Below are 25,085 nucleotides of genomic sequence, written 5' to 3'. Positions count from 1 at the left end.
AATCACTGTAAGATACACAGTTACAAAGTTGTTCATGATTGAGTTTCAGTCATACCATGTTCCAACACCCTTCCTTTCACCAGTTTCACCAGTGTACATTTCCCTCCACCAGTGCCCCCAGTTTCCCTCCCATTAACAACCCCCATCCCAGGCCCCCACCTGCCTCTAAGGCAGACACTTTTATTTTCTCTCCTCTCTCCTCTCTCTCTCTCCTTTCTCTCTTCTCTATCCTCCTTCTCTTTCTCTCTCTCTCTCTCTTCCCTTTTGAGCACTGTGGTTTGCAATATAGGTACAGAAAGGTTATCATGTATATCCCTTTACCTCCTTTCAGCACTCAGCTCTCATCCAGAGTGATTATTTCCAACTATCACTATCATAGTGGTTTCTTCTCTGTCCTAACTGCCCCCACCCCGTACTTGTGGCAAGCTTCCAACCATGAACCATGTAGTATTAAATGTGCTCGAAGATTTTAATAAACTAGTGTGGTTAGAATGATGGAAATAAGACATTTATTTATCTATTCCCTCTCGGAGAGCCCGGCAAGCTACCGAGAGTATCCCGCCCGCACAGCAGAGCCTGGCAAGCTACCCATGGCATATTCAGTGTGCCAAAAACAGTAACAACAAGTCTCACCATGGAGACATTACTAGTGCCCGCTCAAGAAATCAATGAGCAACAGGATGACAGTGATACAGTGATTTTGTTTATTGATTTAAATAACTGGAAAGTTAATGTAAAATTGTTTTTTATAGAAATCACAGAACAAATTTATAAGAAGTGTGACCTCTCTCAGTAACAGAAGTATTAAAACTCACCTTTACAAAAAAGTACCAAGGTTTAGGCACACCGTACTCTCCTGGAAAAACAGCTTCTACATACCAGGCCACAATGCCATACAAGAAACCATCAAATAACAACATTCCTAGTATATGGCCAAAATGAAACCCCTCAATTTTGATTGGTTCGAAGACGTTACTCCATTTAAGTCCGATTTCTAAGAGATAACAAAAGACACTTAGGTGCCAGTAGATCTAAACAGAATTATTTATCTATGTCATTAAAGAAGAAATGTGCTAATATATATTTTTACTTTACTTAGCTATTTTCTTATACTATTACACTTTATGTCATAGCATGCAAGATGCTGCCTACTCTGTGTGTGCTAAACACATTTACTAGTTATGAGTAAAACAAAGTTGAAATATATTAAATGCAAGTCAGAAAAATAAACAGACCCACGGGTTAATATGATGACTGTTTCTCATGCTAAAATTTCACTGAATACAATATTATTTTGGAAAAGCAATTATTGAAACAGAGATTCATATTACCTAACAAATGGCTGGAATAATTTTAAACAAAGATAGAAGAAGAAAAAAGTTACTAAAAGCAGAACCGGGCTATTTTCTCCCTGACAAATAAACAATGGGCATTTAACTCCAAATGGAATAAGGGGAACCTAACAAAGCTGTAGTAAATTTTTAAAAATTTTTTTTTTTTTTTGCTTTTTGGGTCACACCTGGCGATGCACAGGGGTTATTCCTGGCTCTGCACTCAGGAATCACCCCTGGCCGTGTTCAGGGGACCATATGGGATGCTGGGATTCGAACCCGGGTCGGTCGCGTGCAAGGCAAACGCCCTACCCGCTGTGCTATCGCTCCAGCCCCAAAGCTGTAGTAAATTTTTGTAGAGAAGATGGAAGCACTCATGTGTTGGAGATAGTTGCATAAAATAGTTGTCATATTTTGAAGGAGACTAAGTCATTATTAACCAAAAATTTTAAACTATCACGTGGGAGCATTGAGAAATCACAAGTTAAATACTCACCATGTTTTTCTGCCCTGATTAGGAAGCTCACTCCCACTGCCATTGCGGTATTTGAGCTGAGACAGGAAATAAGCCTCTGTAAGAATGACATCTCTCCCAATTTTGCAATGACAAAAGAAGATGGAAAGTAGAAGGCCATGCAAATGAAACCTCCAAGACTGACAGCAAAATATACTGCAAATAAAAAGGGGATTATAACCTCAGATGCAAATATCTTTGTTTTAGTATGAGAGTACTAAAATAAGCACCTCAAGAATTTTTTAAAAAGTCTCTTTTGTTTACTATTGCTGTCTAAGTTGCTATGCAATACAAAACTTATGTACCACAATTGAGGAGGATTTATCCCAGGGATACATGGATGGTTTAATCGATACAAGTCAATGTAATACACTATAACAATAAAAGGAAAAATAAAACTCATGATATCAGTAGATGCAGAGAAAACATTTGACATGATTCCACACTCCTTCATAGTTAAAAAAAAAAAAAAAACAACTCTCAACAATATGTGTCTAGAAGGCCACTGTCACTGTCACTGTCATCCCATTGCTCATCGATTTGCCCGAGTGGGCACCAGTAAGGTCTCCATTGTGAGACTTCTTGTTACTGTTTTTAGCATATCGAATACACCACAGGGAGCTTGCTGGACTCTGACAAGCAGGCGAGATACTCTTGGTAGCTTGCTTGGCTCTCCGAGAGGGGTGGAGAAATCAAACTCAGGCCTGCCACGTGCAAGGCAAACGCCCTACCTGCTGTGCTATCGCTCCAGCCCATCCATCCTGTCAACAAAAGTAAAAGTAAAAACCATATGATCATATCAGTAGATGCAGAGAAAGCATCTGACAAGATCCAACACTTTTTTATGATGAAAACTCTCACCAAAATACGTTTTGAAGAACTTTCCTCAAGATAGTCAAAGTCATCTACTACAATCTTATGGCAAGCATTATCCTCAACAGGGAAAAACTAAGGGCCTTTTCTATAAGATCAGGGACAAGACAAGGATGCCCACTCTCACCACTTCTCTTCAGTACAGTACTGGAAGTACTTGCAATAGCAATTAGGCAAGAAAAAGATATTAAAGGCATCCAGATAGGAAAGGAAGAAATCAAGCTCTCTTCTCGCTATTTGCAGATGATATGATATTGTTGGGGCTGGACTGAGCTATCAGGGCGAGCCCATGTATACTGTACCGTGCTACGGACAGGAACATAGGGACCCATGAAAATGGGCGAGACTTCTCGTGTGTCCTGACTGGTTTGGATGAAGCTGAACATTTTCCCCCTTCAAGCTGCCTTCAGAAAAATAATTTCAGAATACTGAAAAGAGCAGTTTTTCCTTCTCTCACAGAAGCCTGGCTGGTCTTTGACATGCAGATGGTGTTAGCCAGGCCTGACCTTTGATATTGTAAATTGTAGATTTCAGGTGCAGGCCCAGCTTTGTCTTTGGGATGCAGATTTCAGGTGCCTGCCCAGTTTGTATTTGAAGTGGCAAGCACAGCCTAGTCTTTGGGATGTAAATCCAGGTGCCTGTAGAAGGTTTCAGTTTCGGTTTGTATCTTTTCCTTCTCAGTTCTGTATTCTTTCCCGAGGCTATAGACCTACCCATACAAGGAAACAATATGTTCCATTGTCTCAATGTTCTCCCTGTAACATTTTTTGATGCCTTTGGTGACGTCACTATATTGCGCCCTTTAGAGGTACCATGATCAATAAAAGGAGGTCCACGAGGCCCTCTGCCTTTGCTAAGAGCCAGAGCGAGCCTTAGTCCTCCAATCAGTGATTATTTCTTCCGCGTTCCTATCTCAGCGCCTCCGATTGCAGAACGTTCATGCAACATGATATTATACCTAGAGAATTCTAAAGTCTCCACCAAGAAACTCTTAGAAACAACAGACTTGTACAGTAAAGTCGCAGGCTATAAAATCAATACCAAAAAGTCCATGGTCTTCCTATATGCAAATAACGAGACAGAGGAAAGCGACAGGAAAAAAGCAATCCCGTTCACAATCATGCCCCATAAAATCAAGTACCTCAGAATCAGCTTAACTAAGGAAGTAAAGTACCTCTACAAAGAAAACTATAAAACACTACTCCACAAAATAAAAGAGGACATGGGGAAATGGAAACATATCCCCTGCTCATGGATAGGGAGAATCAACATTGTCAAAATGGCAATACTCCCCAAAGCATTATACAGATTCAATGCAATCCCTATAAGGATACCCATGAAATTCTTCAAAGAAATGGATCAAGCAATCCTGAAATTCATATGGAACAATAAATGTCCATGAATAGCTAAAGCAATTCTTGGGAAAAAGACAATGGGAGGCATCACCCTCCCCAACCTCAAACTCTATTACAAAGTGGTAAGAATTAAAACAGTATGGTACGGAACAAAGGCAGAGCCACAGACCAATGGAACAGGGTGGAATATCCCTACACACAACCCCAAATGTATGATCATCTAATCTTTCATAAGGGAGCAAGAAATGTGAAGTGGAGCAAGGAAAGCCTCTTTAACAAATGGTGCTGGCATAACTGGACAATGACATACAAAAGAATGGGCTTAGACCTCAACCTAACACCATGCACACAAGTTAGATCAAAATGGATTAAAGACCTCAACATCAGACCAGAGTCATAAGGTACATTGAAGACAAGGTCGGCAAAACCCTCCACAATATTGAAGCTAAAGGTATCTTCAAAGATGGCACACCACTGACCAACCAAATGTAAACAGAGATAAACAAATGGGACTATATTATACTAAGAAGCTTCTACACGAGAAGTTACTTTCTCAAACTTTCCTTAAAACTATTTACCACAAACCCACAATTAACACTATACTCAGTGAGAAAAATACTCAAAGTCTTCCCTCTAAGATCAGGTAGAATACAAGTTTGTCAACTTTTATTGCTACTATTCAATATTGTGTTAAAAGACCTTGTCATAGAAATTAAGCAAGAAAGAGCTCTTAAAGAGGACCTAGATTCAAAAAGAGTAACTTAAAACTATTCCTATTTGCAGGTGACATGATACTATACTTAAAAAGCACAAAAGAGAATAAGTACTAAAAAAAAGAATTCCTAGAAACAATACTTGTACAGTAAAGTGGCAGGCTTCAAAATGAACACACAAAGATCCATGTAAACAATAAAGCAGAAGAGGAATATATATATGCATATATATTTTTAAATTCCATTTACAGTTGTCCTTTAAGAACTCCAATACCTAGAAATATCCTTACAAACAAGATAAAAGACATACAAAGCAGTGCTACTTCTAAAAGAAATAGAAGATAGAAACATAAACATTCATTTTTTCAAGGATTTGAAGGGTTGATATTATCAAACTGGCCACTCTTCCCAAAGCACTGTACAGACTGGATAATTTTGTAATGTAAAAGAATTAATGTCACTTAAAAATCCTCAATCTGGGGCTGGAGCGATAGCACAGCGGGTAGGGCGGTTGCCTTGCACGCGGCCAACCCGGGTTTGAATCCCAGCATCCCATATGGTCCCCTGAGCACCGCCAGGGGTGATTCCTGAGTGCATGAGCCAGGAGTGACCCCTGTGCATCGCCGGGTGTGACCCAAAAAGCAAAAAAAAAAATCCTCAATCTGTTTTCAGAGATATAGACCAACTTCTGTTAAAATACATATGAAGTAATAAGCTGCCCTGCTACACACACATACATACATACACACACAAACACACATGCATGCATGCAAACACACATACATGCACCCATACACAGCCAAAAGAAATCCTAGGGAAAAAGAAGACTGGAGTTTTTTATTTCCCTAATTTAAAATTGTTATAAATCTATAGCAATCATGACAGCGGTTCTGGAATAAAGACAGACTATCAGATCAGTGGAATAGAATTGAGAGACCAGAGGCAGATCCTCAGGCCTATTGTAAGCTAATATTTGACAAAAGATCTGGGAATGTAAAGTAGTATTGTGAAAACACAGAATCTCAATCAATTAAAAAATTTTTTTTTCAAAGAAACACTTTAGATCCTCCAGTAGAATATACTGAAGCCACCTTAATCTTAAACCTTCCTGACAGTAGTTGCAATAGGGACAAAAAGGGAATAGAAATATGGCCCAAAGGAAAGGAATGACTTGCATAGACGATCACAAAAGTGTGCCTGAGTGGTGGTGTCTGATAACCCTGGGTGGCCCAAGTTATGGGGGTGAATTACTTGACCAAACAACCGGAAGACGTCATCTCAACATCCTCCCTCTGTTTTATCAACCCAACTATTTTAAACTCAATGAAGAATTCTCACTCAGTTCCCAACTCCCACACTCTGCTTGTTAAGAAGGTGTCACAGGGTAAAGAGGTCTGTCTTCCTCTGGATTCTTGCTTTAAGGAGACTCCGCCCCATAATCCAGGTGCTTCCCAGCCTTCTTTTCTTTGCCTTCATCTTAAAATTCTTTTCTGCATCTGGTCATTCCATCTCCAGCTCCTGGGTTTCAATGTTAACTGCTTGATAACTAGAATCTAGACTCTGCACCCACGACTTTAGCAGTTACATAAAGACATTATTTGCAGTACCAGCTTAGGAAGAAATCCCAAACAACATCATTTTTCATCTGCACCCACTATAACAGTAACATGGAGACATTCTTTGTTGAAGTACCAGCTAAAGTGTAGGAAGAAATCCCAAGCATAGTGTCATTTTTCAAATCCATTTGTACATGAATTGCATTGTCATCACTCTTTTCTTTTTTAAACAGGAGGGAACAGAGAAATGGTACAGGAGGTAAGGTAAGTGGCATACCAAGGTTCCATCTCCATCACCCAATGTGGTCCCTGAGCCTGCCAGGAATGAACCCTGAGCACAGAGCCAGGAGTAAGTTCTGTCAGGTGTACTCCCCCCACCCAACCCCAACACAAACCACCACCATCACGAAACAGAATATAAATGGAGACTATTGATAAGGTAGGAAAAAAAATTCAGATTCAGGAGTGTCCAAATGTGGTCCTTCCTACATCACTGAAGGACTTTTCCAGAAGTTTAGACTCACCTCTATTGAAGAATGTGCTAACCATGAAGCTGAAGAATATTGTAGAAAAGGCAAAACACAGCAAAAAGACAAAGATCAGAGATGGATCACTGTATTGGAAGATTGCCTTCGGTTTAAGCTGGCAAAATGATCAGGAACACAGTTTAGTCATGCTGCCGCAGGCAGAGAGAGAAAGGGGTAATGTTCATCTAAACCATCCCCAAAGCACAAAGGCCTTTGAGACACAGGATTCACCTGTGAGGTTCAGCCTGGAAAACCACTGAAATGTAGAATTTTAGGCCCAGAGAATGGCAGGACCCTTAGGAAGGAAGAGAGCCCCTACCACTGGAACAAGGTCATGTGAAGAATACCAAAGGACCTTTGAAAGCTCTGAGTTCACCACCTGGCAATGCTCAGGGGTTACTCCTGGATCTGCACTCAGGAGTTACTCCTGGTGGTGCTCAGGGGACCTTATGGGACCTTATAGAACCCAGGTTGGCCACATGCAAGGCAAACGCCCTACCTACTCCAACCCCTGGGAAGGCTATCTTTAAACTAACTTGGCTCATTTTAATTCTCTAGTGGCCTTTATCCAGGAGACCTACACCATGACTCTTTTTCTCTCAAAGTCTGGCTATAACATTCTTCATTTAGACACTTACCTTATAACAGAAAATTATACAAATCACAAAAATGTCAATGAGGTAAAAAGCAAGGTATGTAACAAAATAGGCAGCCCAGAGCATCCAATTACTGAGTCCAATCAAGAGCTGGTACTCCTGTAGGAGAGTTAACATAACCAATGTCAGAAAAAAAAAAAAGCCATCTTATGAAATTCACTCTCCATGAGGGGACTTGGTAAGATTAAATCTAAAACAGTTACCAAAACTATGACATGATCTAAATGTTCAGAGAGAAACACTTTAAAAAAAAAATATATATATATATATATAAATGAATCACCATGGGGTATAGTTACAGATTTACAAACTTTCGTACTTGCGTTTCAGTCATACAATGATCGAGTACCCATCCCTGCACCAGTGCCCATTCTCCACCGCCAATGATCCCCAAATTCCTCCCAGCACCCCCCACCACCCACCCCAACCCACCTCTGTGTCAGGGCATTCCCTTTTGTTCTCTCTTTCCTTTTGGGTGTTGTAGTTTGCACTAGAGGCATTGAGTGGCCATTGTGTTCGATCTATAGTCTACATTCAGTTTGCATCTCCCAACCCGAGCTGGTCCTCCAAATACCCTTTACTTGGTGTTCCCTTCCCTATCAGAAAGAAACACTTTTTTTAAAATTTGATTTCTACTACCACCAAACTGATTTAAGTAATTAAAAATTATCATGTTCAGTCTTTAAAGGAGGAAGTCTGACTTAGAGTGTTACTTGCTTAGGGGGCCGGAGCAATAGCACAGCGGGTAGGGCATTTGCCTTGCACGCGGCTGACCTGGGCTGGATCCCTGACATCCCATAGAGTCCCCCAAGCACCGCCAGGAGTAATTCCTGAGTGCAAAGCCAGGAGTAAGCCCTGAACATCGCTGGGTGTGACCCAAAAAGGAAAAAAAATGTTACTTGATTAACAGAATTCATCTAGTTACCAGCATTCCGATGATGCACATGAACACATAAGCCCCCCTGGTAACATTAGCCACCACTGACCTGATTTGATCAGATAGGTCTAACTCACTAGGCTGAATATTGTTTATTGTTGTCCTGATTACTCATTTGCACATGTAAACCATATTACACTACAGTTTCTAACACTGGGTGTCTCCAAACTTTGAATTCTTTAGTGCAATTGGTGAACATAATGCTCATTTCTCAGATTCTGAAACTTGGGCTTGCAGTATGACAGTCTGGCGGTTATTCAATATGTTAAACATGCAAAACTATCCAATCAATCAATTTTCCTATGAGGTGTATGTTCAAAATAATTTGAACTGTCCTCAAAACAGTTGAATAGAAAATTTCAGATCAACACTATCGATAATAGCTGAAGGATGGAATTGATTTAGTGTTTATCCATGGGTGGATAGTTTTTAAAATTTGTATATTTCATGGTTCTTTATGTTGCCATATCATAAACTGTATCTCTAAGATGTATACAGTTATGTAAATAAATGCTATTATAATAATTTATTATTATTATTATAAATTATTATTATTCACAATAAGATAATATTTTTCTGGAGATGAGGACGTAGCATATATGATACAAAACATATACTATATACCCCAAACCTATATGATGTTTTAAACTAATGACATGCCAATAAATGCATTATAATATATATCACAATCTATAAAAAGACAAGATTAATAGTGAGTAACACTAGTCTTAAAAGCTTAGTAATCAAATGCCTTAAATCTAAACAAAGAAAATGAAATTACCTTCAATCGGTTTTGCTTTTCCCACACGATGGATTTAATGAGAGTAAGCTCATTTATAGCGAAGATAAATAGTATTACTAAAGGTATAAAAATATGAGCATGTTGAAAGAAATAATCATGAGTATACTTTCTGTATGGAAATCTCTCAGACATCACGTTGAGCTTCTTGTACCTCAACACAGCAGTTAGTCTATGAGAGGGAAATTCCTTTCTGATGGAGCTAGCCAAGGCGTGTTGTACAGCCAAGAACCCTTCAGAGAAGTATCCTAAATGAGGAGTGAGACATTCCTAAGTATAATGTAATAAGAAATGCCTGAGTATAACTCAATAAGTCATTATATAACATATAATATAATTAACAAATTGTAAATATAAATATAAAATTATATTTTATAATTTAATTGGAAGGGAAGATGCCGTCCTCGACAACATCGACGAGGAATATGATCGACTGGTTCAGCACCTCCATGACTGTGCGAAGAATGCTGAGAGCAAGAAAGCCACAAACAGATGCCTATCTTCGGAAACTCTCGAGCTCATTCTCCAACGTGGTTTGGCACGAGCCTCAGGCAATCACAAGCTAAGGTCTGAGCTCGCAAAGCTGTGCAGAGATGCGATAAAGGAAGACCTCAAAGATAGAAGAGCAGCAGTGTTGGCCGATGCGGCAGAAGCCGGGAAAAGTATTCGCAATGCTCGCCTGTCCTTCGCCAACTACAAGACCAAGATGACTGCCCTCCGACATCCCGATGGATCTATCACATCTTCCAGAAAGGTAATGGAGAGGATTATTCACGACTTCTACTCGGATCTCTTTGACAGCCATGTCCACCTGCCCACATACCAAATTCCGCAGGATGGATATGTCATTCCCAATGTCCTCCCTTCTGAAAACCCATACGCCATTTCATTGGTAAAGACACGTACAGCCCCTGGTCCGGACAAGGTCAGACCCAACCACCTGAAGAATCTGCCGCCAGTACTCATCAATATACTGGCCCGACTCTTCACACGCTACTTGTCTGTATGCAAGGTTTCATCCCAGTGGAAAACCAGTAGGACCGTTCTGTAGTACAAGAAGGGAGACATCCACGACATCAGCAACTATCGCCCAATCTGCCTGCCTGTCTATAAGTTGTTCACTCATGTCATCCTGAATAGAATAGGCAGAACACTAGACGAAGGACAACCATGTGAGCAAGTCGAGTTCGGAAGGGGATTCAGCACGATAGACCATATCCATACAGTGAAAACTCATTGAAGTTTCATGAGAGTTCAAGATGCTGCTCTGTCTAACGTTCATTGACTTAAGGCCTTTGATTTTGTTGAGACCGAGGTGGTCATCGAAGCCCTGGCCAAACAGGGCATTCAAACTCAGTATATCAAAATCCTCCGAGAGCTGTATTGTGGATTCACCACCAGGATCTCACCGTTCTACGAGGAAGTGATCATTGATGTAAAGAGATGGGGTGTGGTAGGGTGATACCATTTCACCGAAACTCTTCAGTGCCACCCTCCAGAACATCATGTGACGACTGGAATGGGAAGGAATGGGAGTGAAGATAGATGGTCAGCAATTACACCACCTCCGCTTCGCTGATGACATTGTTCTCATAACGCCAAACATTAGCCAAGAGGCACAAATGCTGGCCGACTTCGACCATGAGTATGGAAAGGTCGGATTGCAGCTGAATCTCAACAAAACGATGCTCATGAAAAACGAACTAGTCTCTGAAGCTCCATTTGCTCTCAATGGAACAAACATCACCGAATGCAGCAGCTATGTGTACCTGGGTCGAGAAATCAACATGAAGAACAACTTGGCACCAGAACTGAGCAGGAGGAAGAGAGCAGCATGGAATGCCTTCAAGAGCATCGAAGAAGTGGTTAAGAGGACTAAGAACCTCTGACTCCCGGCACATCTTTTCAATTCCGCCATTTTTCCTGCACTAACACATGCCTCAGAGACCTGGGCCCTAAGCAAACAGGATGAGAACGCTATGGGTATCCCAGAAAGGAATCGAAAGAACCATGCTAGGAGTATCACATCTCACTCAAGTGAGAGAAGGAATCCGGAGTTCTGACCTCTGTTGATGATCAAGAATCAGGGATGCTGTCTCGTTTGCCAAGACATCACAAATCAGATGGGCTGGTCATGTAAGGCGATTCAGAGACGACCGCTGGACTTGAGCTGTTACTGACTGGATTCCATGGGATGTCAGAAGACAGCGTGGCTGCCCACCAACTAGATGGTCAGAATTCTTCATCAAATCCCTGAATAAACAATTTGAGGCTCTTTCTGTTCCTGGAGCAAGCAGATATTATTGGGCTGCACTAGCACGTGACAGGGACAAATGGTGACGTTACTGGCACCCGCTTGAGCAAATCGAAGATCAATGGGATGACAAGTGATACAAGTGAAGTGATACATTGAATATTATAATATATACTTATATCTGGGCTGGGGCTGGAGCAATAGCATAGTGGGTAGGGCGTTTGCCTTGCACATGGCTGACCTGGGTTCAATTCTTCCACCCCTCTCAGAGAGCCTGGCAAGCTACCGAGAATATCTCACCTGCACAGCAGAGCCTGGCAAGCTACCCATGGTGTATTAGATATGCCAAAAACAATAACAAGTCTCACAATGGAGACGTTACTGGTGCCTGCGTTTGCCTTGCACGCAGCCAACATGTGTTTGATTCCCAGCATCCCATATGGTCCCCCAAGCACTGCCAGGAGTAATTCTTGAGTGAAGAGCCAGGAGTAACCCCTGTGCATCACACGGTGTGACCCACAAAGCAAAAAAAATATTCATAATTTCGGGGCTGGAGCAATAGCACATCAGTTAGGGCATTTGCCTTGCATGCAGCCAACCCGGGTTCGATTCCCAACATCCCATATGGCCCCCCAAGCACCGCCAGGAGTAATTTCTGAATGCAAAGCCAGGAGTAACCTTTGAGCATAGCCGGGTGTAACCCAAAAAGCCAAAAAATAAAAATAAAATAAAATTTATAATTTCCATGAATAGAACCCTGCGGGGGAGGGGGGAGGGAACCTTCCAAGCAGTGCTCAGGATGCTTTTTGTCACTCCTCTTGATACTGGGTGAACTCAGTGCTTCAAAAGTCTAGGGCCCAAGGATGAATTGTTTGTCTGGCTCGGTGTGCTGGACCACTCGTCTGTATCAGCAGTGCTCAGCGCCTTCCAGGGTGAGGTTTGGAGGCTGAATACAACTGCAGATTGAACTGCAGTTGGGCACGGAGTTGGGTCCTTGCAAGGTGTGTGCCCTAATGCCTGTACCATTTCTCCTGCCCTAGCTTAGGAGGTTTTGGACCGTGATATTTTTGCATAAAAGAAGTCACCATAGGAAGTTAAAAGTAAACTATTTCGGGGCTGGAGCGATAGCACAGCGGGTAGGGGATTTGCCTTGCACGCGGCTGACCCGGGTTTGATTCCCAGCATCCTATATGGTCCTTTGAGCATCGTCAGGGGTAATTCCTGAGTGCAGAGCCAGGAGTGACCGACCCTTATGCATCTCCGGGTGTGACCCAAAAAGCAAAAAAAAAAAAAAAGGTAAACTATTTCATCACAAGCTTGAAGAAACGTAAGTAAAAATATTTGATAGCTTCGACTTTACAAAGCATTTTAGAAAATATCTGATTAGAGAGCTGCTTGCCTGGGGGTCCTCCGAATACAGAGGAAACGTATCTGGGTCCTGGCTGTGCAGAATCCAAATAAAGAGAACTTGTTTTCCAGCTTCCAATTCGAATAAAGTCCATCTCCTTGTTTCTTTGAAAAGTACTAAAACGCAGAAAACACTTTATCTACAAGAGACAACAAGAAACAAACCAAACAATCAAATACACAAATAGTTAAGAATAAAAAAACAAAAGACTTGGTGGTGGAATATGTGCACTGGTGAAGGGATGGGTGTTTGAGCATTGCATAACTGAGACTTTAACCTGAAAGCTTTGTAACTTTCCACATGGTGAATCAATAAAAGAATTTTTTCAATAAAAAAAAAAAGAAGCTTGAACTACAATTGTGAATATGTGATTTTGAGGCTGGATTCTTTGTACACATGTAAGAGTAATATCAGGACACGAGACTAAACGTCCTAGGACTGTTGTGGGGGTTCCCAAACTTTGTATGAGGGAAGTATAAGCACAAAAGTGTATAAATCTGTAACTGTACCCTCACGGTGATTCTCTAATTAAAAATAAATAAAAAAAAAAAGAAAAGAAAAAGAAGCCAAGGTGTATATATATGTATATGTAAATGCATACATATACATATATATGACTACAATGCTATAGGAAAAGATGAAATCATGCAATTATTTTTGTTACAAGGATGGATCATGCTGAGTGAAGTTAAGGAGAGACACAAATACAGAGTCATCTTCCTCATATGTAAAATATAAAGAATATAGCAAGTAAATAACAAATTTCCTAGGGCAATGGAAACTTAGAATGTCTTTACTGGGAAGGCTTGTGGCGGGGGAGTAAGATAGGGAGGTGACTATGACAAGGGACGGTCACAGGCACAATGGTGGGGAGAAGTGGACACTGGTGGGAAGTGTAACGCTCAAATGTTTGATGCGCGAAGGGCTACTATTAACAGAATTATAAATCAAAGTGCCTAAAACAAAAATTAAAAATAAATATGTCAACAACACAAAAGTAGCAAAAATGGAAGAACTGAAGAAAATCCTTTTTAAAAGATTGTGCTCCTTGGGGTTGGAGCGATAGCACAGCAGGTAGGGCGTTTGCCTTGCACTTGGCCAACCCGGGTTCAAATCCCAGCATCCCATATGGTCCCCTGAGCACCGCCAGGAGTAACTCCTGAGTGCAGAGCCAGGAGTAACCCCTGTGCATCGCCGGATGTGACAAAAAAAAAAAAAAGATCGTGCTCCATAAGGGAAACTATTTGGCACGATGAAAGGACAGGACACACACAGGAATCTCAGAACCGAGCAGCTCTCTGCAGAGAGGCCTCTGGACTTTGAAGTAGGTCACTTTCGCTGGGCTACTCCGGATGGGAGCAGGTGCCGTCCCTCCACCTGCCCCTAGGAATCCCTGCAGCCGCCATCTTCTAGAACTCAAGGAAAGGCCCAGGTACGCAGCAGCAGAGGTGGCAAACACCAGGCCTCACCAGACAGGGGAAGAGCCGGTCCTTCTCCTCCCCCCGGCCCCTGCCCAAATGGGACTCTGAGATGACACCCACAGACTACCACCGCCTCCTTAAGCCCCTACACAGCCCTGATCCAGAGACACACACATGAACCTAGCAGAGATCTCTCCAGACCCTAATTATTTAAAGTTTAGAATTCCTAGCGCACTCAGCCACGCATTGTATTCTATCCTTAACAAGCAATACAAATAAAATTGTTGCCTGTTCAGCAGGTTTGAGTGGTGGTAGGACTGGTGTCAAAATATCAAATGTACCCAAAGCAGAGAGAGAATATGGGGGGAATTGTCTGCCACACAAGCAGGGGAATGGGTGGGACAGGGTGGGGGGGTACTGGGGATTTTGATGGTAGAAAATGTGCACTGGTGAAGGGATGGGTGATGATTGTATCACCGAACATACAAGCTACAGAGAGTATCCTGCCCACACAGCAGAGCCTGGTAAGCTACCCATGGCGTATTCGATATGCCAAAAATAGTAACAAGTCTCACAATGAGATGCTACTGGTGCTCACTCGAGCAAATCAATGAGCAATGGGTGACAGTGACAGTGGTAAATCTGTTTCTCCATAGGCATAAAATACTAATTTTAGGGGCCGGAGCGATAGCACAGCGGGTAGGGCGTTTGCCTTGCACGCGGCCGACCTGGGTTCGATCCCCGGCATCCCATATGGTCCCCCAAGCACTGCCAGGAGCAGTTCCTGAGTGCAAAGCCAGGAGTAACCTCTGAGCATCACTGGGTGTGACCCAAAAAAAGCAAAAAAAAAAAAACGAATTTTATTTGATTTGAATTGCTGCCCCTGCTCTGTTGGGGCTGGACTGAGCTATCAGGGCGAGCCCATGTATACTGTACCGTGCTACGGACAGGAACATAGGGACCCATGAAAATGGGCGAGACTTCTCGTGTGTCCTGACTGGTTTGGATGAAGCTGAACATTTTCCCCCTTCAAGCTGCCTTCAGAAAAATAATTTCAGAATACTGAAAAGAGCAGTTTTTCCTTCTCTCACAGAAGCCTGGCTGGTCTTTGACATGCAGATGGTGTTAGCCAGGCCTGACCTTTGATATTGTAAATTGTAGATTTCAGGTGCAGGCCCAGCTTTGTCTTTAGGATGCAGATTTCAGGTGCCTGCCCAGTTTGTATTTGAAGTGGCAAGCACAGCCTAGTCTTTGGGATGTAAATCCAGGTGCCTGTAGGTTTCAGTTTCGGTTTTGTATCTTTCCCTTCCCAATTCTGTATTCTTTTCCCGAGGCTATAGGCCTACCCATCCAAGGAAACAATATGTTCCATTGTCTCAATGTTCTCCCTGTAACATTTTTTGATGCCTTTGGTGACGTCACTATATTGCGCCCTTTAGAGGTACCATGATCAATAAAAGGAGGTCCACGAGGCCATCTGCCTTTGCTAAGAGCCAGAGCGAGCCTTAGTCCTCCAATCAGTGATTATTTCTTCCGCGTTCCTATCTCAGCGCCTCCGATTGCAGAACGTTCATGCAACACCCCTGCTCTACTATGTACAAGCCGTATGACCTTGAGAAAACTATAATTGCACCACTTATAGAGTAATGATGCCTCTATTTCAATAAATCTCAGGAAAGTAAAAGAACAATTTTGAGGTAACTGCAGTTTTGATGAAACATTCTTACCTCTAGTGGCAGGGAATCATTGTTTTTTTGGAACTTGTGGTCGAAAACTATAGCAGCAAGCACTTTTTCATGGTTATTATCTTCCAAAATATATTTTTCAAGAGACTCTTCTGAAGCAAACCCTTTAACTGGAGAAAGAAACCCAATGTTTGAGTTGACCACAAAAAAAGAAAAAACAACACATAAAACAATTTACAAAAGGCTTTCCTATCTATAAGAGAGAATAATTTCACAATTTTATATGACTCATCAATTAATTCAGCAGAAATTGAAGTTAAATTATTTAAAAATTTTAATGTATGGCATTATTTGTACCCTTCTAAGACAAATGTTTGTTACTTTACGTACTTTTATTTGTTTGGTTACACTAAACATTTTTTAAAGCATAGCATTTTTAACGCAAAAGAATACAAAAGTCTTCAACATGGATGTGGGGAGAAAGAGACTTTCCTACACTGCTGGTGGGAATACCGACTGGTTCAGCCCTTTTGGAAAACAATATAGTCACTTCTCAAAAAATTAAAAATTGAGCTCCCATTTGACCCATCAATACCACTTCTGGGAATATATCCCGGAGAGGCAAAAAAGTACAGTCCAACTGACATCTGCACCTGAATGTTCATTGCAGCACTGTTTACAATAGCCAGAATCTGGAAAAAAAACCTTGAATGCCCGAGAACAGATGACTGGTTAAAAAAGCTTTGGTACATCTACACAATGGAATACTATGCAGCTGTCAGAAAGGATGAAGTGAACTTTGCATATAAGTGGACCAACATGGAAAGTATCATGCTAAGTGAAATGAATCAGAAAGAAACAGACATAGAAAAATTACACTCATATGTGGAATATAAAACAACAGAATGGGAGACTAACACTCAAGAATGGTAGCAATAAGTACCTGGAGATTTGCTTCACGGCATGGAAGCTGGCCTCACATGCTGGGGGAAAAGGCAGTTCAGATAAAGAAAGGAATACTAACTAAAGTGTGGTGGAGGATCCACTCGGGATGGGAGAGGTGGATTGAAAGCAGACTATAGATTGAACACGATAGCCACCCAGTACCTCCATTGCAAACCACAACACCCAAAAGGAGAGAGAGAACAAAAAGGAATTCCCTGTCACAGGGGCCGGGTGAGGTGGAGGGACAGGATGGGAGGGTGGGAGGGACCCTGGGGCCATCGGTGGAGGAGAATGGGCACTAGTGGAGGGATGGGTACTCGAGTAATGTATGACTGTCACACAAGCATGAACCTCTGTAACTGTACCCTCACGGTGAACTCATTAACTAAAAAAATTTTTTTAAAGTCTTCAACAGTTTATGGATACATATAAAGTTCCATGTATTCTTTTCTTCCCTTTGAGTTTAATATTTGTTTTTAATTTAGTCACCCTGACAAAATATAGGCCAGCATTGTTAAAGAAGTTGGAAGGAGAAGAGAAGTAAAAGAATGAAAATAAAGTGTAAGTTACTTATAAACAAATACAGGAGAAATAACCTCTGAATTACAGGAATACCAGAAGGCAAAGAAAAGGGGAAAGGGGGAGATAATAACTAAGCACATCCCCTTTCTTCGTAGGGAGGCAACTGTGTAGATTCATGAGACCAAAAGAGTACCAAGCAAAATAGACCCAAACAGAACAACACCAAGAAACATAGTTATTAGACTGGCATAAACCAAAGACAGAGACAAACTTCTTAAGGAAGCAAGAGAGAAGAAAAGCCTTAAGTACAAGGGAAACAACTTCAGAATCACAACAGATCTCCCGTATGAAACTGTATAGGCTAGAAAAAGTGGAATGATAAATTCAAATAATTGAAAGAGACTTTTAGCCTAGAGTCCACTTACCCAGCAAAACTCTCGTTTAGAAGGGAGGGACAGATAAGGACATTCTCAAACAAGAGCTGGCAACATTGGTGATAACCAAGCCCTGAATGAATTACTGAAAGGCCACTTATGTAAACCAACTGTTGGAGCCACAATCCTGCACGGGAAAATGGCAACTCAGCTCTAGCAATAAAATCTCTCAATGTCCATGGGCTAAACTTTCCCATCAAAAGGCATGGCGTGGCAGGTCGGATCAGGAAACAAAATCCACTCACTTGCTGTTTACAGGAAACACATCCACAAGCACAGGATAGACACAGGCTCAGAGTAAAAGGCTGGATAACCGATTGTACAAGCCGATAGAAACCCTCTCCCCCCCAAAAAAAAAGATGGGATAGCTATACTTATATTAGACCAAATTGCATTTAATCGAAAGAAAGTAATTAGAAACAACGAGGGAAACTACTTATTGATCAAGGGAACAATAGACCAAGAAATACTAACTTTAATCAACATGTACACACCAAATGTCAGGTCAGCAAAGTTTGTAAAGCTTTTGCTCACAAACCCAGAGAAACACCTGGATGGAAACATGAGAGTAGTGGGAGACTTCAATTTCCCCACTGGACAGACCCACTAGTTATGTATCACTGAAGACACAGGGCCCTAAATAAGGAACTAGAAGGGCTGGAACTAACGGATTTATATAGGTCCTCAAAAAGCAGAATATATGTTTTTCTCTAGTGCACACAGAACATTCTCCAAGGTAGATCACATTTTAGGACAGAAGTCTAACTTACATAAACTTATAAATATAAGCATCTTATCAGATCACATGCCACAGAGATTGAAATTCACCATAAAAATGTGGGGAGAAACTGTAACATCTGGAGACTAAACAACATGCTGCTGCTACATAACAGCATAACAGCTGCTATTTTTTAAATTAGTTACACTTCTAAAATGTAATGCAAATGATGAACCAGAAAAAAAAAATTGAAAAAGACAACCACATTTTAAAGTATCCAAAAACAAAATACTTGGATAAGTTTAGTAAAGGACGTGATAGGCTCTTACATCAAAAATGGTAATTCACTATTGAAGAAATTAGAACAAGACACCAGAAAATGGAAAAATATTACATTTCGAGGATTGGAAAAAAAACCACTGTCAAAATGACCACAACACTTAAAAGCATTATACAGATTGGTTGAAACCCCCATAAAAATTCCAATGACACTCTTCAAGGGCCTACTTGAAAAGTGTCTACTCTACTCAAGTGTTTTTGGAGTCATAAAACCCTCGAGGTAGATAAATTCTAAGGGAAAAGATGATGGGAGCTATCCCGACTTTAAATTATACTATTAACTTATATTAATCAAAGTTGTAATATACTGGAATAAAGAGAGACTTTCAGACCAATGGAACATGACTGAATGATGAGACACAAACACTCAGATACATGTACATGACAGAAAGTTTGTGTGCATGTAATAGAACCAAAAAGTCTTTTCAACAAATAGGATGGGAAAACTAGAGAGCCAATGCAAAAAAAAAAAAGTGGAACAGTCTTTCATACCATTTTAAAAGGTTTAGTCTGTATTAAAAACCCTTCTATGAGACCAAAATGTACAAAATTCATAGAGGAATTTTGAATTTATATTTAATTAATTAAGTAAAGGAAAAACTCCCCAGGATATGAAACTAAGAGGCTTCTTTCCAGAAGTAAAGACAACAAAAGCAAAACACAAATGAATGAGAATACATTAAAATATTTTGCATGAAAAAATAAATGGATAAAACTCAAAATATACAATGGGATGTTATTTACACAAAATATATTAGACAAAGGGCTAATATCCAAGATATAAAAAATACACATCTCAACAGCACCAAAAACACTGACAATCTTTTTTTTTTTTTTCTTTTTGGGTCACACCTGGCAACACACAGGGCTTACTCCTGGCTCTGCACTCAGGAATTACTCCTGGCGGTGCTCAGGGGACCATATGGGATGCTGGGATTTGAACCCGGGTCGGCCGCGTGCAAGGCAAACGCCCTACCCGCTGTGCTATCTCTCCAGCCCCAACACTGACAATCTTATCCAAAAATGAAAAGAGATGAACAATCACTTTCCCGAAATAGACATAAGGATGGCCAGTTGGCATTAAAAAAAAAAATCTACCACTTCTTATCATGGAAATGCAAACCAAAATGCCAATGAGATATCATCGTATGCTAGTGAAAATAGCACACATCAAACGGACTGGAAATAGTCAGTGGTAGCTGGGATATGAGGAACAGGGGACTCCCACACAGTTGGTTGCAATGTCATCCAGGTCAGCATCTATGGAAAGCAGTATGAAAACGCTTAAAAGGTAAGAATACTTTCCGGGGCTGGAGTGATAGCCCAGTAGGTAGTTGTATGTGGCCAACAGGGGTTCGACTCCCAGCATCCCATATGATCCCCTGAGCACTGCCAGGAGTAATTCCTGAGTGTTAAAGCCAGAAGTTAACCCTGTGCATCGTCAGGGGTGACCCAAAAAGCCAACATACCAACAACAACAAAAAGCCAAAAAAAAAAAAAGTAAGGATACTTTCTATGTGAAATTTCTATGTAATACTTTCTACATAGCCTAACTTGAAATCCACTCCTAAACACATAAAAATATTAATTCAACAATATATATGCAACCTATGTTCATTGAATCTGTGTTTTGATTAAGCCCTGAGCACTGCCAGGTTTGGCCCAAAAATACAAACAACAGAAAACTTGTAATCACTGTCCTTGGATACAAAAATCTGTTAGTGAACGTTGAGGGGAGAGAAGGGAAGTTTAGGGGGCTGGAGCGATAGCACAGTGGGTAGGGCGTTTGCCTTGCATGAGGCCAACCCAGGTTTGATTCCCAGCATCCCATATGGTCCCCTGAGCACCACCAGGAGTGATTCCTGAGTGCAGAGCCAGGAGTAACCCCTCAGCATCTCGGGTGTGACCCAAAAAGCAGAAAAAAAAAAAAGAAGGGAAGTTAAGATTAGACCAGAAGTAACTTAAGGACAGGGTAAAAAGTCTTATTTGGTGATGATGGTGCACAGTGACTTTGTACGTAAATAGTATAAACTTTTAAATATTGCAAATCTATTGCTTAAAATAACTTTTAGTCAAGATCTCTAAATAAAATTTAAAAAGAAATAACTAGAGGCAGAAAAGCTGAGTATCACAGAATTTCCTTAAAACCCACACTAATATAAACCCATCATCTAATTTTCAAATATCACTGCTTGAATTTTGGTAGAAAGTATTTTATATAAATTTAACTTCTTTTAATGAAGTCACTACTATCTCTAAGAAATCACTGTCTGGCTATGTGCAAGCACTATTATGTCACACTAAAGACACTAATGCATATGTAAAAGGTAAAAGTTTCTTCTCTAAAACAAGTTATTTATGGGGCTGGAGCGATAGCACAGTGGGTAGGGCATTTGCCTTGCATGCGGCCAACCCGGGTTCGATTCCCAGCATCCCATACAGTCCCCTGTGCACCACCAGGAGTTAATTCCTGAGTGCAGAGCCAGAAGTAACCTCTGTGTATCGCTGGGTGTGACAAAAAAAGCCAAAAAAAAAAAAACCCAATATATTTATAAGAATATTGAATTTCTAACCTTTAAAATTGTAGTCTAAGTAATCTTTCATATTTTCAACAACATTTGTCACCACTTGACTAGTGGAAGGCACAAAAGCCAATTCCCAATTTCCAAAGGGATTCCTTCGTCTCAACTCCTCAGGCAAAATGTCGATGTCTAAAGAACCATACATGAAAGGTCCATACTCCTTTACATCACTGGATTTACGTACTAGCCAAACTGTGCCTGCAATTAAAAATACTAAGAAGATTTCTGTAGCTACAACAATGAAATGCCGCTTCTGAAAGAAAAGAAAAATGTGTCAATTAACAGTCATTAACTTTACAAGAGGTTATTTTAGAAAAAAAAACAAAACATAGTTTATAAAAGAAGATATTGTGGTCCCTCCTTACCTAAGTGGAGTATAATTCAAGGCCCACAGTGGATGCCTAAATCTATGAATACTGAATTGTAAATATATATATATATATATATATATTCTGTTTTCTCCTATCTATGCACACCTATGTAAACTTACTCATCTATGTAAACTTACTATCCTTTAAAAAAATAGGCATAGTAAGAGACTGATAATAAAACATAACAATAAAATATAATCACAATAACTTACTATAATAAAAGATAGGATATGGTAGGTGCACAACAAGTTGTACATGCACACAAATAAGTTAGTTAATTTGAATTGTCTAATCAAACTTAAAGACAACATTACTAAGTTAATTTACATAACAATAAAATATAATCATCACAATAATTTACTATAACAAAGGGTAGGGCATAAATATGCTCTAGCTCTCAAAATACCTTAGTCACATAATCAAATATTTTCAGAGTGTGGATGACCTGACAAGTTAAAATGTGGCAAGTAAGGGGCTGGAGTGATAGTACAGCAGGTAGGGCATTTGCATTGCACTTGGCCAACCTGGATTCGATTCCCAGCATCCCATGGGGTCCCCTGAGCAATGGCAGGAGTAATTCCTGAGTGCAAAGCTGTGCAGACAGGATACTCTTGGTAGCTTTCCGGGCTCACCTAGACGTATGTATACATCTTTTACTGCATTTTGGATATGAATATGCCACGGGGAGTTTGCCAGGCCCTCCCAAGTGGGCAACAGACTCTCGGTAGCTTGTCAGGTTCTCCAAGAGGGAGAACTAGGCTATTAGATGTTGCGAGGCCGAAATTCTTCTATAACTCCACTCTATAAAAATTCCTCCTATTGGGGCTAGAGCAATAGCACAGCAGGTAGGGCATTTGCCTTGCACATGGCTGACCCGGGTTCGTTTCCCAGCATCCTATATGGTCCCCCTGAATTACACCGCCAGGAGTAATTCATGAGTGCTTGAGCCAGGAGTAACCCCTGTGCAACGCCGGGTGTGACCCAAAAAGAAAAAAATAAAAATTCCTCCTATTTGGGAAAGATACCACCACCCTGTATTGAGGAAAATAAAACAGTATAAAATTAAAATGCAGCAGGTAGGCTGTCAGAATTTTCCCATTGTGATCTTCTAGTTTCTGTGAAAATCTGAAAAACAGTTCAACTTACCTTTAAAGTAAAATTCTTCCAGAGAAGTATCATAAATTTGTCAAAACTAGAAACATCCATTCTTGGAAAATATAAATTCAACTCTATGGAAGACATAAATATTTTTATAAATAAGATTAAGATTACATAATGAATTATATGTGCACACAAATAAGTTAGAGTTATCTAATCAAGCTTAAAGACTGAACATAAACACCAGCAATCCCCTCAAAATTCTTCAGTCATTTATTCCTATACTTTTGATGAATTAAGAATCTATGCAAGTTATAAAATATTCAAAACATCAAGTACAAAATTTAAAAGTTCAAAAGGGTAAACTTCTAGGCAAATTTTGCCAGTATAGCTTCAAATTCTTTTTTTTTTTTTTTTTTTTTGCTTTTTGGGTCACACCTGGCTATGCACAGGGGTCACTCCTGGCTCTGCACTCAGGAATCACCCCTGGCGGTGCTCAGGGGACCATATGGGATGCTGGGATTCGAACTCGGGTCGGCCGCGTGCAAGGCAAACGCCCTACCCGCTGTGCTATCGCTCCAGCCCCTAGCTTCCAATTCTTAACACATCAGAAAAAATATACTAAAAATACTAAAAATACTAAATCCAAGGGGCTGGAGCTATAGCACAGCGGTTGGGCATTCGCCTTTCATGCGGCCCACCCGAGTTTGATTCCTCCGCCCCTCTCTGGAGAGCCTGGCAAGCTACCGAGAGTATCAAGCCCGAGAGGCAGAGCCTGGCAAGCTACCCGTGTATATTGGATATGCCAAACACAGTGACAATAAGTCTCTCAATGAGAGATGTTACTGGTGCCCACTCGAACAAATCGATGAGCAACGGGATGACAGTGACAGTGACAATGACTAAATCCAGTGTAAAATTAGATCACAATTCTAAGATCAAATTGCTGCTCAGTGAGGTCTCAAGGAGAACAAAATGCTCCAGAATCCATTATCAGAGACATGAAGGGTTATATCTCCCTATAAAACAGCTAAAAATTACTATAATACAGAAACACAATGAGATAAAAGTCGATAGGGAAGGCCAAAATGATACATGACGATGCAGAAATACTAACCAGAGATACAACAAAACTTAGAAAAATTAATTTAGGGCTTTGTAATCAAATAAAAGTAATGGTAAAAACAAAGTTTTACATGAGAAAAAATACATAAATATGTAAAGCCTTAGTAAATACGATCAAAAGTAGGATAATAAAAATGAAATACTGATTTAAAAAACCAGTAATCTGATTTGGTGAGCTCAAAAGCTCAAAGACAGAAATGTACAAATGGTTCAGATGGAAGAAATAAGAAATAAGATGCAAGAAGTATAAAGGTACCTTCTGAGAACTATATAACTCCTTAAGGAAAGGCAATATAAGTATACCATAAGAGAAAGACATAATATGGACACAGAGCTTATTCAGATGGTAGAAAACTTCCCAAAATAGGAAAATAACATACACAAATTCATGACACTAGTACAACACTGTCACTGTCACTGTCATCCCGTTGCTCATTGATTTTGCTTGAGGGGGCACCAGCAGTAACAAGTCTCACAATGGAGACGTTACTGGTGCCCACTCGAGCAAAAATATAACACGTGGATATCAAAATGTGAAGAGATTTGCACAAAAGCTATCAAACATTTATGAAGTAGAAAATGCCCCTCAGGTTTTTATCAAGCTTCTCAGCAGAAACAGGTGACAAGAAAGTAGAACGTGGGGGCCGGAGCGATAGCACAGCAGGTAGGGCGTTTGTCTTGCACACGGCCGACCCGGGTTTGATCCCCGGCATCCCATATGGTCCCCCAAGCACTGCCAGGAGTAATTCCTGAGTGCAAAGTCAGGAGTAACCCCTGAGCATCGCTGGGTGTGACCCAAAAAGCAAAAAAAAAAAAAAAAAAAAAGAAAGTGGAACGAAATATTCAAATAGCCAAAGATTAAAGCTGTCAGGTAAGATTACTATATTCTTCAAAACTTCAAAATGATAAAGGAACAAAAACA

At 40.6% G+C, this 25,085-nt stretch overlaps 1 protein-coding gene across 1 annotated transcript in view; it reads right to left on the bottom strand.

The window, feature by feature from the left end:
• The window catches only part of LOC101548908 (phospholipid-transporting ATPase ABCA3-like), a 70,617-nt gene extending 47,471 nt beyond the window's left edge, over positions 1–23,146 (bottom strand). Inside the window, exons 1-9 of the mRNA XM_055136795.1 lie at positions 23,087–23,146; positions 21,561–21,822; positions 16,072–16,199; positions 12,915–13,062; positions 9,244–9,509; positions 7,508–7,624; positions 6,867–6,984; positions 1,828–2,001; positions 816–994 (exon numbers count right to left, since the gene is read on the bottom strand). Of these exons, the coding sequence (XP_054992770.1) occupies positions 816–994; positions 1,828–2,001; positions 6,867–6,984; positions 7,508–7,624; positions 9,244–9,509; positions 12,915–13,062; positions 16,072–16,199; positions 21,561–21,822; positions 23,087–23,146 (1,452 nt within the window). The remainder of the gene's footprint in view (positions 1–815; positions 995–1,827; positions 2,002–6,866; positions 6,985–7,507; positions 7,625–9,243; positions 9,510–12,914; positions 13,063–16,071; positions 16,200–21,560; positions 21,823–23,086) is intronic.
• Positions 23,147–25,085: the final 1,939 nt, after the last annotated feature.

This window comes from Sorex araneus, chromosome 4 (genome assembly GCF_027595985.1).
Source record: "Sorex araneus isolate mSorAra2 chromosome 4, mSorAra2.pri, whole genome shotgun sequence".
In the NCBI taxonomy this organism is placed as follows: domain Eukaryota; kingdom Metazoa; phylum Chordata; class Mammalia; order Eulipotyphla; family Soricidae; genus Sorex; species Sorex araneus.
This window is presented reverse-complemented; position numbering and strand designations above follow the sequence as displayed.